Consider the following 18,748-nt stretch of genomic DNA (forward strand, 5'->3'; position numbering starts at 1 on the left):
CTGTGCACCTCCAGGCAGGTGCAGCACCTGGGTCTCAGGGCTAGGGCCCAGCTTAGCAGGACAACCCCAGCACAGCAGGACACCATCAGGAACTGGCAGCCTAAGCCTCTTGACATCATCGGGAGCTGTTTCCCAGATGCACAATTTTTCACTTTTTTATTTTTAAGACCAGGAGAACTCCCCCATTCCCAAATAGCCTGTTTTGAACAATCTCCATTCTCATGAACTCTGTGGAGAGTACATACAAAGGATGAGAGGAAAATGCCATCGTGATCAAAACAACGGTGAGACAGGAGAGTGGTGCACCTTAGTGATAAACGCAGAGACTGAGAGACTGCCAGTGCCAGCATTATAAGTTGTGTTCTTTTTTTTTTTTAAAGATTTATTTATTCATACAAGAGCTGGGGTACAGGCCAGAGGTTGGGGGGGCGGTAAGAGGATTCACCAGAGACAGAGTGGAGAACAGAACAGGCAGATTGACCAAAGTACCCTGCTGAGGGGAGCAGCAGGCGAGTCAGGAGAGGTCTGCTGCGTAATGTGGGCTGCTCCTTGGCTGACTGGGGATCGAACTCATGCTGCAGAGGCTGCGGATAGCTTCATAAGTTGTGTTTTCAATGGCATATATCTTTATCTTTGAGTAGACTGTCTATCCTAGAAAGGCAATATGATGGAGTGAAAGCTACCAGGACTTATATTTACACATAGATAAGATCATGAGAAATGCTCTATGTATTTGTTTAAACTAGACTTCTGCCATTAGCCAAAAGGTCCAAGGAAAAAGGGCACACAATAAAAATGTATGGGTGGGTCAATTCAGGAGCAATCTTTTCTACATGTTATAGACAACACTTGGAATGCATCAGAAATCAGAAAAGGACCTTCTCCCTGACCCTCCACTTGCACTTGTTGGAAAATAATTAGGAAAAATAGGAAAAGCTGTTGCGAGCCAGCCACAGCAGTCTGGGTGTCAGGGGTTCCTGAAGGATGGGAAGGCGTCGGCGCAATTGTAGAGAAAAATAGTAAGGGAAGGGGGAGAGAGAATGAGGAGACGCAGACACTTGATCAGGGTGCTGACATCATCCTGCTGAGGGTCTCAGCAGCCCTTTATTTATACTAAGCAAGTCGTGAGTACACAAGCATAAGGTAGGAAGATAACAATCATTACATGTCCTTTTTCAGGAGCCGCCAAGGGTCTGTTTGCCTTCAGGCAGAGGTGTAACATTTATTATTCTTTGTCTTAAAGAAGGCACAGTTGCCAAACAAATGTTTTCAAAATAGTTATTTAAACAATCTAACAGTTATTTTATTACTAACAAAAAGCCTATGAGTCTACAACTAACATTTCTAAGTTTGCCATGGTGAACGATTAACTATGGGCTGAGGGAAACAAAGGGCAGGAAGTTACCTGGGTGGAGGGAGACAAAGATTATTTCTAACTAACCTATAAAGTTTAGACCAACATATAACTAATTCATTAGAGTAAAAAACAGAAGGCTTTTATTTAGAAATTATTATCTATATTGTTTTAGCTCGACCAGTCATAAAATTGCTGTTGACTTATTCTTGAATGCATACTCTAACAGCTACCACACCAATTGTCACCTCCAGGGGAGTCAGCCCTAAACAAACAGGAAGAATTTAGCAGGAGTTAGCTATGGTGCCTCCTGGCTCATCAGGAATTTTCTTACACTTGGAGCATACAACTGCTATCTTTAAAGTAATAGAATTTCCTTCTCCAATTAGCTCTTGCCTCAAAAGACCACATCTCCATATTAAAGACTTGGCCAAGGGATGTTTATAGCCTTTTGTTCCCAGAAGTTTTTTTACTTGTTAATGTAAGGTCAAATGTTGACTGCCTTTTGGCAGAGAAGGACTAGTTTTATAAAAAATGTATTATTTGTATCATGCAGTGCCATTTGTCATCAAATTGGTTATTCAGTGATTGATCAGTATTTGCAGTTTTACTTTTAAATGTGTATTTTTAGCAATGGTAGAAATTAGCCATAAACAAATGAGGAGAATCTTGGAGTCAGCTAACGAGATTCCTGATTTTTCAGAAATCTGCCCCAAGCCCGGACTTTGTCAGACGACATGAGTAGCATGGCTCCCAATAAAAAGCAGGTGGAACAAATTGTGCTGACTGGCATCTCAATTAGCCCTTGCTAATAATGAAGCACTTTTTTTTCACCATCCACCAAATGGATGTGTTTTTCAATGGATACTGGACCAATCCTTGTATCTGTGGACATACCTTGATTGTTAACTAACGTTATTGTGGTAATTATTTCACAATATATACACATCAAATTATCACACTATACACCAGAAATTTGCAAAATGTCATTTGATAATTATATTTCAATGAAGCTGAGGAAAAGATAAGGGCATAAGGACAGGCTTTAAGGAAACAGATTCAATTAGAGATCATGGAAATTAAAAATCATGATCATCAAAAGAACCCAAAAGACATGAGCTAAAAAGCATGTTGGGGCCTCCCTGGTGGCGCAAGGGGTTAAGAGGCAACCTATCAAACTGCCCGCAGCCACTGCAGCATGAGTTCGATCCCCAGCCAGGGAGCAACCCACATGGCACAGCAGACCTCTCCTGTCTCACCCACAGCTCCCCTCAGCAGTGTATTTCAGTCAATCTGCCTGTTCTGTTTCCCCACTCTGTCTCTGGTGAGTCCTCACCCTCCCACACCTCTGGCCTGTACCCCAGTTCTTATATGCATAAATAAATCTTTTTTAAAAAAAAAAGACATTGGACAGAGCTGAAGCTCAAATCAGTGAGTTGAATAAACTGTGACCTTCCCCAAGAGTGATGGGGAGGTAGGAATAAGAAGAAATAAAGGTATGAGAAAATCTGAATATTCATGGAGGACACATTCAGAAGCTCCAAAATCCTCTTAGTAGAAATTCCAGAAGGAGAAAGCAGGAAAAAAATGAAAAGGGTGAAGTGATCAGATAATTTTTAAATCAGATTCTAATGATTTATATTCATTGACAAAACTATATAATTGGGGACATACAGTTGCATACTTCAATATGCGCATATACATCCCTTACCCACCACCACACAATCCCAGTGCCATCTCTATCAAATTGACCCCTAATCCCCTCTCCTCCCATCCACTGCCTCTTCCCCTTTGGTAATCACCATATTTTTCGCAGTCTAGGAATTATTTTTGTTGTATTTAACCAGTCTATTTCCTTTTATTCGCATGTGTAAAGGCAGGAATAGGATACAGGGCAGGTTCTCTGACCCAGCAGACCGGGTAAAGGAGGAGTCAGAGTCCTCAGTGGCTTTTGCAGGTCTTTTATTTGCATTTACCAGGCATATGGCAGGCAGGGGTGCTGGGAGGCTGGCAGTCCTCCCTGCCCCCAGCAAATCCTCACTCTATCTGGGCTCTCCGGCGTTTTCTGGGGGTCTCTTCTTCTTCTCTCGGTTTCCGTTCTTTCTTTGCTTCTCGGCCTCTGCTGGCATCCCGGTGATGCTGTCCTTAAAAGTACAGTCTCAGCCCAGGTGAATCCCATCTACCTATGCCCACACCCTATTCCAGGTGCCCGCCATCAGGCATGCATTCAGGACCTCAAGGATCCATCATCTCTCCTGATGGCAGGAGGGCAGAAAAGCCTGACATTTTTCCTTACCCTACACATTCTACACGTGAGCAGAGCCATCCAGTAACTGTCTTTCATTTTCTGACTTATTTCACTTACTTTAGTATAGTCACTGCAAGTTCCATTCATGTATAAGCAGATGATTACTAGAAGCAAAACCCTAACAGGAAAGAGCATTGCCCATATAGTACCAGGTCAAATAAATTAAAACAGTAATAGTCAACCCACCCTAGTTATAGCTGTAGGAAATTTCAGAAACACTAAGAACAAAGTCAAAATTGTAAAAGGCCTTCAGAGAAAGGGGAAAAAAAAACCACAAAGAAAAAAGAATCAAACTTTTTATTGCAGCAATGGATGCCAAAATAGAAAGAGGTTAGGGGAAAATAATCATTAATATCAAATTCTCTATGTATAAAAATTATCGTTGAAGAATGACAACAAAATATAAGCATTTTCCATTGTACTAAGATTCAATTAAATATGACTCTTTAATATACTTAAATTTGTACTTTGGAAAATAGTCAAATGGAAGAATTAAGAAGACAGGTTATAAGAAACAGTGAGAAGAAAAACTGTTAAAGCACAGCTAGGTTAAATAATCATTGATTACAAAAAAAAATCACCTCAATTAATGGGAGTTGTCATGGAGAAAAAGATGCAGTGCATGTTAAAGCTTTTGCTTTGGGGAGCACAGAGGTAAATGTATTAATTATATCTATTTTTTAACTTGATTATGAAAAATTGCAAATATACATAAAAAACTAACAACAAACATCACTATACCCAGAACCTAGGCATGACAATTGTGCACATTTTGCCATATTTTTATGGTATTTTTAATTCCCAGATATCATGACTGTTCACCAGTAAGTATCTCTAATGACATTTTTACATAACCAAGATACCATTATGACACTAAGCAAGATAATGACAATTCCTTAGTATCATTTAATATCCAGGTCATATTCAAATTTCTCTAATTGTCCCAGAATTTTTTTTTTTAGTTATTTTGTTCATACCAGATCCACACATATTTTGTTGGTATGTTTCTTAAGTGTCTTTTAATTCTGAAAAGCCCCCAATTCACTCCAATGCCAAAAGGAAAAGGAAAAATCTCACAAAAAACTCCCATTTTAAAAAATTTAATTAGCTTATGAAGAGCCCAGTTCCACTCTTAATTAAACTAGCAAAAGACCAGGTCATAGAATGACCCACAATCTGAATTTGTTTGTCTATGGTAGTGCCATTTAACTTGTCTTTTTTTAATTAATAGAAAGTTTGATCTAAAGGTTTGATTAAGTTTAATAGTGTTATGCAAAGTAGTTCTAAGTCATGAGGAACATTCCATGTTACATCTCAGCACAAAGCACACTCTGCCAAATTAACCGTTTTTAGAGATGCTAGGTTTTGTCAGCAGGTTGAGGTGGTGACGATCTGACCTCTCCATTGCAAAGTGACATTCCTCCCAACTCCAGCTTATAATCAGCAAGTTATTTATAGGATGAGCCTTTATACTTTGGGAAAATTACTCTTAATTTACAAGAGAGGACAAATAAGAAATGATTTAAAAATTAACAAATTAGAACACTGCATATCAAGAAACCAGAGAGATAAACACAAAGATGTCAGAAAGAATGGATTTATTTTATAGAGGCATGTTATTTATTTATTTATTTGTTTGTTTGTTTTGTTTATACAAGCACTGGGTACAGTCAGAAGCGCGGGAGGGTGAGAGAATTCACCAGAGCCAGAGCGGGGAGCAGAGCAGGCAGAAGGACCGAAGGACACTGCTGAGGGGAGCAGCGGGCGGCAGGAGAGGTCTGCGCGCCATGTGGGACCCTCCTCCGGTGGCCGGGGAGCAGCCGGGGATCGAACCAGCGCTGCAGAGGCTGCGGGCAGCTTTGAAACCCAGCGCTCAACCGCTGCGCCACCGGGGAGGCCCAAGAATGGATTTATTTTAAAGAAACTGGTGAACCAAGAAAAACAGATCTGTCCAATAAACAAACCAAAATCTGTTCTTAGAAAAGATCAGTAAAATAGAAAAACAACTGGCAAGACAGGAAAAGGAGAATGTGTGCAAATAAGTAACAGGGAGTATGTGAAAAAGGGTAAAAGGGAGTATGTGAAAAATTATGGGTAAAATTCTGAGAAAGTATAAATAACCCGCTTGGCTCCAAAAGACATTTTAAAACCTGAATTAGTCAACATGAGAAGTTAATCTATTAAAATAAGCTGAATTAACAAAATTGGTCCATTGATGAAGGTTACCACTTAACAGATTGAAGAAGGAAAGCATTGTGAAAGTAATAATACAGCAATTTCTATGTGCCAGGCACAGGACTTTGCCAGTTCTGATTGCTTTAAATATATTAACTCATTTAGTTTAAATAAATGCTAAAAGTCACTTAATTAAATTCAATCCCATTCCTGATTAAAATCATAAAAAGGATTTTTTTTTTCTTTTTTTTTCTGTAGGACCCTCGCCGGTGGCCAGGGATCGAACCAGCCCTGCAGAGACTGCGGGCAGCCTCGCAACCCAGAGCTCAACCGCTGTGCCACCAGGGGAGGCCCCAGAAATATATTTTAGACAAAGAAGCATCACTATCAAAAAGAAAAAAAAAGTTGATCTACCAGAAATTCATAGGAAATGTTGATGGTGGTATTGGAACTGTTCTTATCAAATATCAGAAACTGAACTCAAAATAGTGTAAATAGAAAATGTATTTTCACGAGTTACAGAAGTTCCAGGGAATTCATCTACATTGGTAAACTACCTGGATCCAAGGTATTCCTAACTGAGGAACAATAGGTGATTCAATTTGCAAGAGTATCACAATTTTGAAATAGTCACAGTGCATATAAACTAAGATCCAATTTACAAGAATTCAAAATATATACACATTGTCAGAAATATTTCAGGTGTATCTGTGCCCTAGTCCTTTGATTTCTTTTACTACCTACAGTTGATGCAAGACGACTAAATCCATATAAATCAGGAAAAAGCCATAGACCACCCCACCTCATCCTCGTTTTGTTTTATGGGTTTTTGTTTGTTTGTTGATTGGTTGGGATTGTTCTGTTTTGTTGTTTGGCTTACATCACCCACGCCATCATCATTCTAAGCCCTCCCTCAGAGTTTGCTTGTGGTCTGAACAAGATGTTGCCTGAAGAATTTCAGGATCTCTCCCCAGGAGTGTTCCTGAGCTGCTGCATGGCGAGCAGTGTCCCCTCCCCAGAGCAGGGGCAAGGGTAAGTTGGGGTTCCAGGAAGCATAGCACAGGGGTCCATAGGGAGGCTCTAAGAGATGGCCGGCCCCGGGATACGACAACATTCTTCCATTGCTTTTCCCGTGACTGTGCAGCCGCTCAATGGCCTGCTCAGCACATTTTATGCTATCCAGACATCCATCACTCTCGGATGCAAGGAAGAGGATCGGACCTTGGGCCTTTTCAACAGGAAACAAGTTCTCCAGATTCACTGTGCTCTGTGCCATCTGGTAGTTGCGGTAGTTTGCAGCACCAGAGACATCAATCTGTATGAGCTCCGGAAACACAGGTAAGGAAGACAAAACCTGATCTCTGTACCTGTGTGGAATGTCAGAGACCCAAGTGGGCGCATTGATGCAGACAGTGGCTACCACCTGTCTCAGGAAGCAGGCCATGCCTAGGGCGATTTCTCCCCCTTTGCTCACCCCAATCACTCCGACTCCTGGTCCTTGGACCTGAAGCAGAAACACAAGAGAACTCATTATAGGCCTTATGCTGGGCATCAGCTGTCCTTACCGGCTAGTGGGCAAGTAAAATGGACAGAACAGGTGGGAGTCCTGGCACTAGGCCTTACCAGCTCCTGTGACTGAGAACACTACCTACTTATCCCTTCTAAGTCTTATTGTCTTCAGGTATGATATTATCCACCTTACAGAATTGTTATGGGGACAAAGGGAAACAATAGAAATAAAAATTCATCAAAAGCAGACTTCTTAAGTGCAAAAAACTCTAATTCACCAAGAACATTTTACATCACAAGAGGAGAGGCAGGTAAGCTTTCTTTAAAAAATCAAATTCTCTCCACGTAGATAAAAAGTTTTCCTGAGTTCTTTCTAATGTTATGGAAGTGTAATTCATAATTAAATAGCATTTTACAACTAGAAAGGTTTTTGACATCCATTAATCCAGTGGCTAATCCTGAAAGCATTGGGAATATAAAGATGAAAGACTTGGATTCTATAAATAATTGAATTTCAGTGCCAAGTCCAATAAGAACAGAGGTAGGTCATAGTAGGACTCTAATTCTATAGGTTTGAGGGGGCTGAGTTATGGGAAGAAGGCTGAGAGATGGGTGAGGAAAGGAAGGGCATTCTGAACAGACAACAGCAAATACGTAGTGAGTTGGTCTGTTATTTTTGCCCACAATTACAACACCAACACCTATCAATCACCACAATCACCTATAAAAACTTGCACTAGAGATTTCTGAGGTCAAATTTTCCTAGTTTCTTCTACAGTAGGTATGAGTGATTGCAAGAATCTGATGTTATAAGATATCCCCAAGGAAATCCAATGTTCATGAGCACTTGAAACCATCTGTTTGGAGAATGGATGGGGCAATGAGAGAGAAACAGGAAATGGATTGACACCTGAGTGCAGTATCACAGATGAGTATTGACGAGGGAAAGAACTAAAACAGTGACACAAAGGATGAAGTGGGTATGATAAATTAAGAAAGATTGTAGAACCTGAAACACTTTGAGATTGATTGAGAATGTGGGGAAAGGAAAAGGGAAGAAATAAGGGTGAATTTTCTGAAAGTTCACTATATGTTAGGCCTGAGGCTAAGTGATTTACACATATTATCTCAGTTCTGCTGATAAGAAAATGGAAATTCGGGGAGCAGCACCCACCGCTGGGGCAGACCGGGCGTGCAGGGGAGCGCGTTCCCGCATCGCCATTTTGCAGCAGGGACCTTTCTTGCTGGAGACTGTGTGAACCCAGCAGAAGGCTCACCAAGGAGACAGAGGTAAGCTGGGAGGCTTGCCCATGCTGGGCGCCTTCTAGCCTGCAGTTCCAGCCCAGAGGGGAGCAGCACCCACCGCTGGGGCAGACCGGGCGTGCAGGGGAGCGCGTCCCTGGCACCGGCATTTTGCAGCAGGGACCTTTCTTGCTGGAGACTGTGTGAACCCAGCAGAAGGCTCACCAAGGAGACAGAGGTAAGCTGGGAGGCTTGCCCACGCCGGGCACCTTCTAGCCTGCAATTCCAGCCCAGAGGAGAGCAGCACACACCGCTGGGGCAGACCAGGCGTGCAGGGGAGCGCGTCCCCTGCACTGGCATTTTGCAGCAGGGACCTTTCTTGCTGGAGACTGTGTGAACCCAGCAGAAGGCTCACCGAGGAGACAGAGCAGGGACCTTTCTTTGCTGGAGACTTGTGAACCCAGCAGAAGTTCCCCAGAGGAGCCAGTGGTGAGCTGGGAAGGTCGCCCAAGATGCCGGCCAGTACCGGCAACACAGTGTCACAAGGAATACGGCAAATTAGAAAACAGGCAGTAGGAAGTAGAAAACCCACATGCAACCCAGCAACTCCTCAGCAAAAAAGCACACCGCAAAAAGAAAACCATCTACCAGATTGCAATGACAGTAACTTGGAAGAACTTCTGAGCCTTCCAGATAGATAATTTAAAATTGCTGTGATTAAAAAACTGACAGAAGTCATAAAGGAAAACAATGATAAGGGGAAAATAATTAATGACCAGAAGAATGAAATTGAGTCCCTAAAGAGGGAAGTAAAAGAAATGCAGGAGATCAAAGAATTAATGGAGACGCTAAAGAACTCTGGGAAAAGCAATGAAAGCAGAATAGATGAAATGGAAGAACGAATAAGTACTCTTGAAGAACTAAAACAGAAAAGGAAGGAGAAGTACGAAGGAAAAAGACCGAAGAAAGACTTCGGGAACTATCTGACTCCATGAGGAAAGGAAATATAAGAGTTATAGGAATCCCAGAAGGAGAGGAGAGAGATGTAGGAACAGAGAAAATATTCATGGATATAATTGAAGAGAACTTCCCAAACGCGAAGAAGGATCTGAAAATTGATATACAAGAAGCAAGAAGAACACCAAACTTCCATGACAAAAGGAAAAAATACAGCAAGACACATAATAGTAAAGCTCCCAAGAATCCAAGACAAGGAAAAAATAATGAAACTAACAAGAGGGAAGAAACAGATAACATTCAAAGGGAAACCAATCAGACTGACATCAGACTTCTCTGAAGAAAAACTACGGGCAAGGAGAGAGTGGAGGGACATAGTCAACAGACTCCAAGAAAACAGATGCCAACCAAGAATACTCTATCCCGCAAAGCTCTCCTTCCTCTTTGAAGAAAGAATATGGACCTTCCCAGACAAACAGAAACTCCAGAATTTCATTAAAACTAAACCCCCACTCCAAAAAATACTACAAGGAGTCCTAAAGCCAGAACCTCAGAGGGATGAATAACAACAAAATCAGGCCAAAGAAAGTTATTAAAAGAATAAATAAAATCAAAGGAAAGACAAACACAATGGCAAATACAGATGCTAACATATCAATACTAACTCTAAATGTAAATGGACTAAACTCTCCAATAAAAAGACACAGAGTTGCAGGCTGGATTAAAAAACAAAACCCAACCTTTTGCTGTCTCCAGGAAACACATTTAGCTGCAAAAGATAAAAATAGACTCAAAGTTAAAGGATGGAAAACAATTCTACAAGCAAATGGACCAAAAAAGAAGGCAGGAACAGCTATACTCATATCAGATAAAACAGATTTCAAACTTAAAAAGATAAAAAGAGACCCCAGTGGTCATTACATTATGATCAAGGGGACAATACTTCAAGAATAAATAACACTCATTAACATATATTCACCAAACGAAGGAGCACCAAAATATATCAGACAACTATTGGCATCTCTGAAAACAGACATCAGAGAAAACACATACGTAGTGGGAGACTTCAACACACCACTATCAACAATGGATAGATCAACAAGACAAAAAATAAGTAAAGACACTAAAGCTCTAAATAAGGATCTAGAGTGCTTGGGCTTAACAGACATATATAGAACACTAAACCCAAAGAAATCTGAGTATACATTTTTCTCAAGCGCACACGGATCATTCTCTAGGACTGATCATATACTGGGGCACAAGACAAACATCAACAGATACACCAAGATTGAAATCATATCAACCATCTTTTCTGACCATGAAGGCATCAAACTAGAAATAAACCATAAAAAGAAGGCAAGGTACTCTCCTAACTCGTGGAGATTGAAACCCACACTACTGGAAGTCCACTGGACTAACGAGGAGATAAAAGAAGAAATTAAAAAATTCCTTGAATTGAATGACAAGGAGGACACCAATTTCCTAAATGTATGGGATGCAGCAAAAGCAGTAATAAGAGGAAAATGTATAGCAATAGATGCTCACATCAAGAAACAAGAAAGAACTCAAAGAAACAACCTAATCTTGAAGCTCAAAGATCTAGAAAAAGAACAACAAAAAAACCCCAAAACCAGTAGAAGAAAAGAAATAATGAAAACCAAAGCAGAAATAAATGAAATCGAAACTAAAAAAACAATCCAAAAGGTCAATGAAACCAAGAGCTGGTTCTTCGAAAAAATAAATAAAATAGATAAACCCCTAGCCAGCTCACAAGGGCAAAAAGGGAGAAAGCACAAATAAATAGGATAATAAATGAAAGAGGAGAAATCACAACGGACACAGCAGAAATCAAAAGAATAATTAATAACTACTATGAACAGTTATATGGAAACAAGTTCAACAATCTAGAGGAGATGGACAAATTCCTACAACTCTACAATCACCCAAAGCTAGATAAAGAAGAAATAGAACACCTAAACAGACCAATTACAATTAGCGAAATTGAAATGGTAATCAAAAACCTCCCCAAAAACAAAAGCCCAGGACCTGATGGATTTACAAATGAATTCTACCAAACATTCAGAGACGAATTGGTGCCTATCCTTCACAAACTCTTCCAAAAAATTGAGAAGGAAGGGACAATACCTAACACGTTCTATGAAGCCAACATTACACTAATACCAAAACCGAACAAGGACAACACAAAAAAAGAAAACTATAGGCCAATCTCCCTAATGAACACGGATGCAAAAATCCTCAATAAAATTTTAGCTATCAGAATCCAACAGTGTATCCATAAGGTAATTCACCACGACCAAGTAGGATTCATTCCAGGGACACAAGGATGGTTTAACATCCGAAAATCAATCAATGTTATCCAACACATCAACAAAAAGAAATATAAAAACCATATGATAATATCAATAGATGCTGAGAAAGCTTTCGACAAAGTGCAACACCCATTCATGATAAAAGCCCTTGAAATTCTTGGGATACAAGGAACGTACCTCAACATCATAAAGGCCATATATGACAAGCCAACAGCCAGTATCATTCTCAATGGTGAAAAGCTGAAAGCAATTCCATTAAGATCTGGAACAAGACAAGGATGTCCACTTTCACCACTGCTTTTCAATATAATACTGGAAGTCCTAGCCAGAGCAATAAGACAAGAGAAAGACATCCAAGGAATCCAAATAGGAAAAGAAGAAGTCAAACTATCACTCTTTGCAGATGATATGATAATATACATAGAGAACCCCAAAAACTCCACAGAAAAACTAATTCAACTCATCAATCAGTTCAGTAAAGTGGCAGGATACAAAATCAACACGCAAAAGTCAGTAGCCTTCCTATATACAAATAATAAATCTGAAGAAGAAGAAATCAAAAAACCATCCCTTTTATTATTGAAACAAAAAAAATCAAATATTTGGGAATAAATCTAACAAAAGAGGTAAAGGACCTATACAAAGAAAACTATAAAACACTGTTAAAAGAAATAGAAGAAGACACAAAGAAATGGAAAAACATCCCCTGCTCATGGATTGGGAGAATAAACATTATTAAAATGGCCATCCTACCAAAAGCAATATACAGATTCAATGCTATTCCAATCAAAATTTCAATGTCATTCTTCAAAGAAATAGAACAATTATTGATGAAATTCATATGGAATCACAAAAAACCCCGAATAGCCAAAGCTCTCCTGAAAAAAAAAGAAGGGAATGGAGGCATCAAACTCCCAGACTTCAAACTCTACTACAAAGCCATAATCATCAAAACGGCATGGTATTGGAACAAGAACAGACATACAGACCAATGGAATCGAATAGAAAATCCAGAAATAAACCCACAGATTTATGGTCAACTAATATTTGACAAAGGAGCAAAGACTATGCATTGGAGCAAAGAAAGTTTGTTCAATAAATGGTGCTGGGAAAACTGGGTCGCTACATGCAAAAGAATGAAGCTTGACCACTACCTCACACCATATACAAAAATCAACTCAAAATGGATTAAAGAACTAGACATGAGACCTGAAACCATAAAATACATAGAAGGAAATATAGGCGAAACACTACGTGATTTGCATATCAAAGACATCTTTACAGACACATCACCCAAAGCAGTGATAGTGAAGGCAAAGATCAACAGCTGGGACTACATCAAATTAAAGAGCTTCTGCACAGCAAAAGAGACAATAACAAAAACAAAGAGAAACCCCACCAACTGGGAGAAAATTTTTGCACACAACACTAATGATAAAGGACTGATCACAAAAATCTGCAAAGAGCTGATGAGACTCAACAACAACAAAGAAAATAATCCAGTCAAAAAATGGACAAAGGAGGGCCTCCCCGGTGGCGCAGCGGTTGAGCGCTGGGTTACGAAGCTACCCGCGGCCTCTGCGGTGCCGGTTTGATCCCCGGCTGCTCACCGGTCACCAAAGGAGGGTCCCACATGGCGCGCAGACCTCTCCTGCCGCCCGCTGCTCCCCTCAGCAGTGTACTTCGGTCCTTCTGCCTGTTCTGCTCCCTGCTCTGGCTCTGGTGAATTCTCTCACCCTCCCGCGCTTCTGACTGTACCCAGTGCATGTATAAACAACAAAACAAACAAACAAACAAACTAAGTAAAGCATGCCTCTATAAAAAAAAAAAATTCTTTAAAAAATGGACAAAGGAGCTAAAAAGAAACTTCTCTGAAGAGGAAATGCGAATGGCCAACAGGCATATGAAAAAATGTTCAACATCACTTGCAATCAGGGAAATGCAAATCAAAACTACCATGAGATACCATCTTACACCAGTGAGAATGGCACATATTAAAAAAACTAGCAACAACAAATGTTGGCGAGGTTGTGGAGAAAAAGGAACTCTTCTGCACTGTTGGTGGGAGTGCAAACTGGTCCAACCACTATGGAGAGCTGTGTGGAGATTTCTGGACCTACTAAACATAGAGCTTCCACGGGATCCAGCAATTCCACTCCTAGGTATTTACCCAAAGAACACAGAAACATCAATTCCAAAGAACACCTGCACCCCTATGTTTATAGCAGCACTATTTACAATAGCTAAGCTTTGGAAACAGCCCAAATGCCCAAAAATAGATGACTGGATCAAGAAGATGTGGTACATATATACCATGGAATATTACTCAGCATTCAAAAAAGATAAACACATGCAATTTGCAGCAACATGGATGGCGCTGGAAGGGATCATGCTCAGCGAAATAAGCCAGAAAGAAAAAGAAAAATACCGGATGGTCTCACTCATAGCAGGAATCTAGAATACTTAAATAAGGGACCAGGAAAATGAATAACTATAAGAAAGTGAAAATCAAAATCAACAAAATCTATGAACCAGAGACACTTTTTGGGGGGTGTGGGGTGGGAGGGGAGGGATTGGGGTCAGAATGGGGGGATTGCAATTGTAAAAAAAAAAAAAAAAAAAAAAAATGGTATGAAAAAAAAAGTCAATATCTTAAAAAAAAATAATAAAGTTCAGATCAAGTACTACTTAAAAAAAAAAAAGAATAAAGATCATCTTAACTTCTCTACTTTTAAGTTAAACGAAGTATATTGTGGAAGAATTCAGTTATAGGCTATTACAAGAATATTTTAGAAGTTACTAAGCACATTTATACTTTATACTTCTTTACTGTATTCAGAATTGTAAAAATTAGTGGAAAGAAAAAAATAAACATATTTTATTACTTTTTTTTAATAACTGGGTCACTATGGAGTAAGCAATTCCACTAAAGAACTACAAAATGTCTATTACTTAGAAGAAAACAACATAGAACAAAAATTTGTAAAGTCTCTGTTTTAATCAGACTTCTTATGAAATTATTTTCAGAAAATTTGCTCAATCAGTACCATTTTCTTCAAAGTATTATTTCTCTATGATAATATAGAGAACAAGAGATACCATAAATTAATAACTGAATTTATTTATAGTAGAACTTCTATTGATACTACATTAACATGGACTCAGTGCAATTAATCTTTTTTTTATCACATTTACTGGATGGTTTGGAACATAACTTTTGAGTATAAACTTATAAACTTCACTATAAACCCCCCCAAAAAAAAAAATGGAAATTCAAGACGTTTAAAAGTCTTGCTCAGGCCTCCCTGGTGGCTCAGGGGGTTGAACGCAGCTTTGTGAAGCTGTCCGAGTTTGCGGTGCAAGTTTGATCCCCAACCGGCTAGGAGCAATCCACATGGCGCAGCAGACCTCTCCTGTCTCTCCCGCTGCTCCCCTCAGCAGTGTATTTCGGTACATCTGCCTATTCCGCTCCCTGCTCTCTCTGGTAAATCTTCTCAAACCCCCCCCACCCCCACTACCCTGGCCTGTACCCCACTTCTAACACAAACAAACAAAAAAATTTAAAAAGTCTTGCTCAAGGTTACAACACTCATGGGGCATAGATAGGATTTGAACCTCTTCTACTGAATCCAAATCCAAATTGAATGTTGGCAATTGCCTTATCTCCTCAGACAATATCACAGATGGCTAATTCTGAAATTAAAAAAAAAATTAAATGGAAAACATTCTATCTGGGATTTAATTCCTTTTAGGCGATCTTTCGAAAAAGTCAAACATGCTTAGAAACATCACTCATTTGATAATGACACCTGATGATTCTCCCATAGAAAACATATCCAGCTCTCCTTGAGAAGAGTCAGGATCTCCAGAGAGAGAGAGAGAGAGAAATACAAGCCAGGGAGTTGTAACAATTTGGAGCAAAGACATTGTCAGAAAGGCTCTGTCGCTTGAGGGTTATGTAGTTAGACATAACTACTTAATCTGAAAAATTAAGAAAAATAACTGAAAAATAACAACTATGACATTGTACTTCACAAATTTATCGTGAGCATTAATGTGCCTATAAAGTATTTTGTGGAGTCGAGAAAATAGTCAATATGTGTTAGCTGGTATGATTGTTTTACCATGGTTAAGTTGAACCATAAGAAATAGTTGGTATTTGAACATTTTTGAACTAGAAAATGATAATTTAATATGATCCAATGCAACAAAATGTCAACTCTGACTCCTGACCCAGTGATATCTATCCTACATTTCTTTTTTTTTTTTTAAGATTTATTTATGCATACAAGAGCTGGGTACGGGCCAGGGACGTGGGTGTGGGGTTGGGGGTGGTGAGAGGATTCACCAGAGACAGAGTGGGGAACAGAACAGGCAGATTGACCAAAGTACACTGCTGAAGGAAGCAGTGGGTGAGACAGGAGAGGTCTGCTGCGCCATGTGGGTTGCTCCCTGGCTGGCTGGGAATCTAACTCGTGCTGCAGTGGCTGAGGACAGCTTCATAGGTTGCGTCTTAACCCCTGCGCCACCAGGGAGGCCCCTATTCTATGTTTCTTTTTTGAGTCATGACCATAAATATCAGTACTTTAGGAGCTCAAAAGAACTAAACCATAACTCATCTGACATTTAACTCCCAGGAAAAAGCTGGGCTCTGAAATATATTGTTTCTGTCCTTCTCAATGTGGATCACCTGGAAATCTTGTTGAAATGCAAATGCAAATTCAGGTATGGGGCTCTAGAACCTGTGTTCCACTGGTCTCAGGTGATGCTGAGGCCTCTCTGTCCACGGGCCACACTTTCAACAGTACAGAGATACTACACAAAAAGATATAAAATAACACTTCCTTTGCAGACTCCTTTCCCAAATTGGCTCCTGGCATTGGACTCTTACTTTAGCCACTTCTGTCCTTAGATCTGAAACTAAACAGCTAATTCAGCTAATCAGATGGTACAGTCAAATCATTTTGCTGATGACACTGCTCTGCACCATACCAGCTCTGACACTGGACTTTGTCGAAGGATTCTGTGTGACTTAGTCCAGCATCCCCCCATCCAGTGATAATCCACAAAGTTTGTAAATGTTTCAAGCTAGAGAATTCATCACATAAGATCCATGGTTGATAAAACATTTATGAGCCACTGGTGATAAGTCACAAACTCTTCAAATGTAACATGTCTTAACTTTTTTTTTCCATTAAAAATTCATAACTGGGGCCTCCCCTGGTGGTGCAGTGGTTGAGCGCTGGGCTGCGAAGCTGCCTACAGCCTCTGCAGCGCCAGTTTGATCTGCGGCCGCCGGCGAGGGTCCCACATGGTGTGCAAACCTCTTCTGTCTCGCCCGCTGCTCCCCTCAGCAGTGTATTTCGTCAGTCTACCTGTTCTGTTCCCCGCTCTGGCTCTGGTGAATTCTCTCACCCTCCCATGCTTCTGACTGTACCCAGTGCTTGCATAAATAAATAAATCTTTAAAAAAAAAATTCAGAACATACCTGCTACTTATTATCTTCTTTGTGCCAGTTATCACTAGACTGATTGCTAATCTACCCAACAATTCTACAAGGGAAATATTATTCCCCATTTTAAGTATAAACTGTTCTATAATCAAGTCTAAAGAGATTGGTGAAATAGGGAGAATATACACTCATGAATTTTTATGTATTTATTTATTTGCTGTAATGTTGCAAGGTAAAATTTAAAGTATTATAAATACCTTTGGCTGTGATAATAGAAAATTGGCAGCTTCCTCAAAATATTCCAGATCCACTTCTTCCAGGTGGCTGGGCAGGTCATCGTAGGCAAAATATGCTAATGCCAATGCTGCAAAGCCACGGCTGGCCAAGAGACTGGCACGAAATTCAACTAGACCCCCAATGCCCCCAAACAAATCAATGATTCCTGGAAAAGGGCCTTCCCCTATGAGCAACAAAGAAAGAAGAATCTGATTCAGGAAGAATGAAATGAGAGTCGATGAAAATTGAGACAATGGAAATACAGGTTAAACAAAATGATTTAATTCTACCTTCACACACACAAAATGGCATGTTAGCTTTTAAATGTTGTAGAAAACACTTGTTCACTGATGGTCTTTATTTTCATTTTGCTACCATCCACACAGTAGTCTGTCTACCACCAAAGATTAAACTCACCTGGAGGGAGAAAAAGGGCTCCTCGCACGCGCCCTACTCGTATGGGCACCCGCTGCAACCCGGGAGCTGAGAACCAGCGCTGCACTGTCTGGCTGGCCTTAGGCTTCTCAGTGGCTGATTCTTTGAGGTAAAATGTGTCATAGAGGTCCAGAGTGACCCTATAGGGACTGTTCATCACATCCTTCTTAAGCAGCCTCTTGAAAGCCTTCTTAGGCTTTAGAGACCAGAAAAGTCCCATCGGTTCAACCCCCACATAATCGCCTCCAACTGCAGCATCCTGTTTCAGGTCCAGCTCACCAGCCTTGTTTGTCCTGTAAAAGGCTCTGCTATGAAACAGATTCCCCTTCTCATCTGTCAGAGATGCCTTGAGGGTCACCAACTCTGATGGGGGCAAGCCTGTTGCTCGGATGTGCACTGGCTCATCGATGAGGGCACTTTCTGGGGTGACTGTCAGCTGCGACATTGGCAACGGGCCAAGTGGTGTTTCCTGCCCTGCTTGTGAAACAGGAGACTTTAAGTTAGACTTAGCTTCCAAAGGAAAAGTCCATGTGAGGTTTAGCCACGTTGACTTGAGGAGACAGTGCAAAATCTGTAGAACATTTGGAGGAGGGAGAAGATGTGCAGAAAATACTCATTATTCACATTTTATATGTGAGGAAAAAGGTTACTTTGAAGTGGAAAATGTTGATTAGCTGAAATTGGGACATGGTCTCTAGACTGAAAGTTTC

At 40.3% G+C, this 18,748-nt stretch overlaps 1 protein-coding gene across 1 annotated transcript; it reads right to left on the reverse strand.

Moving 5' to 3' along the window:
• Positions 1-6,750: 6,750 nt before the first annotated feature.
• On the reverse strand, positions 6,751-18,483 carry BAAT (bile acid-CoA:amino acid N-acyltransferase; the record flags this gene model as incomplete). Its single annotated transcript, XM_084239240.1, has 3 exons — positions 6,751-7,341; positions 17,585-17,787; positions 18,021-18,483. The coding sequence occupies 3 exons, from the start codon at positions 18,481-18,483 to the stop codon at positions 6,751-6,753; spliced, it is 1,257 nt and encodes a 418-aa protein (XP_084095366.1).
• Positions 18,484-18,748: the final 265 nt, after the last annotated feature.

This window comes from Talpa europaea, assembly GCF_964194135.1.
Source record: "Talpa europaea genome assembly, chromosome: 7".
Lineage (NCBI taxonomy): Eukaryota > Metazoa > Chordata > Mammalia > Eulipotyphla > Talpidae > Talpa > Talpa europaea.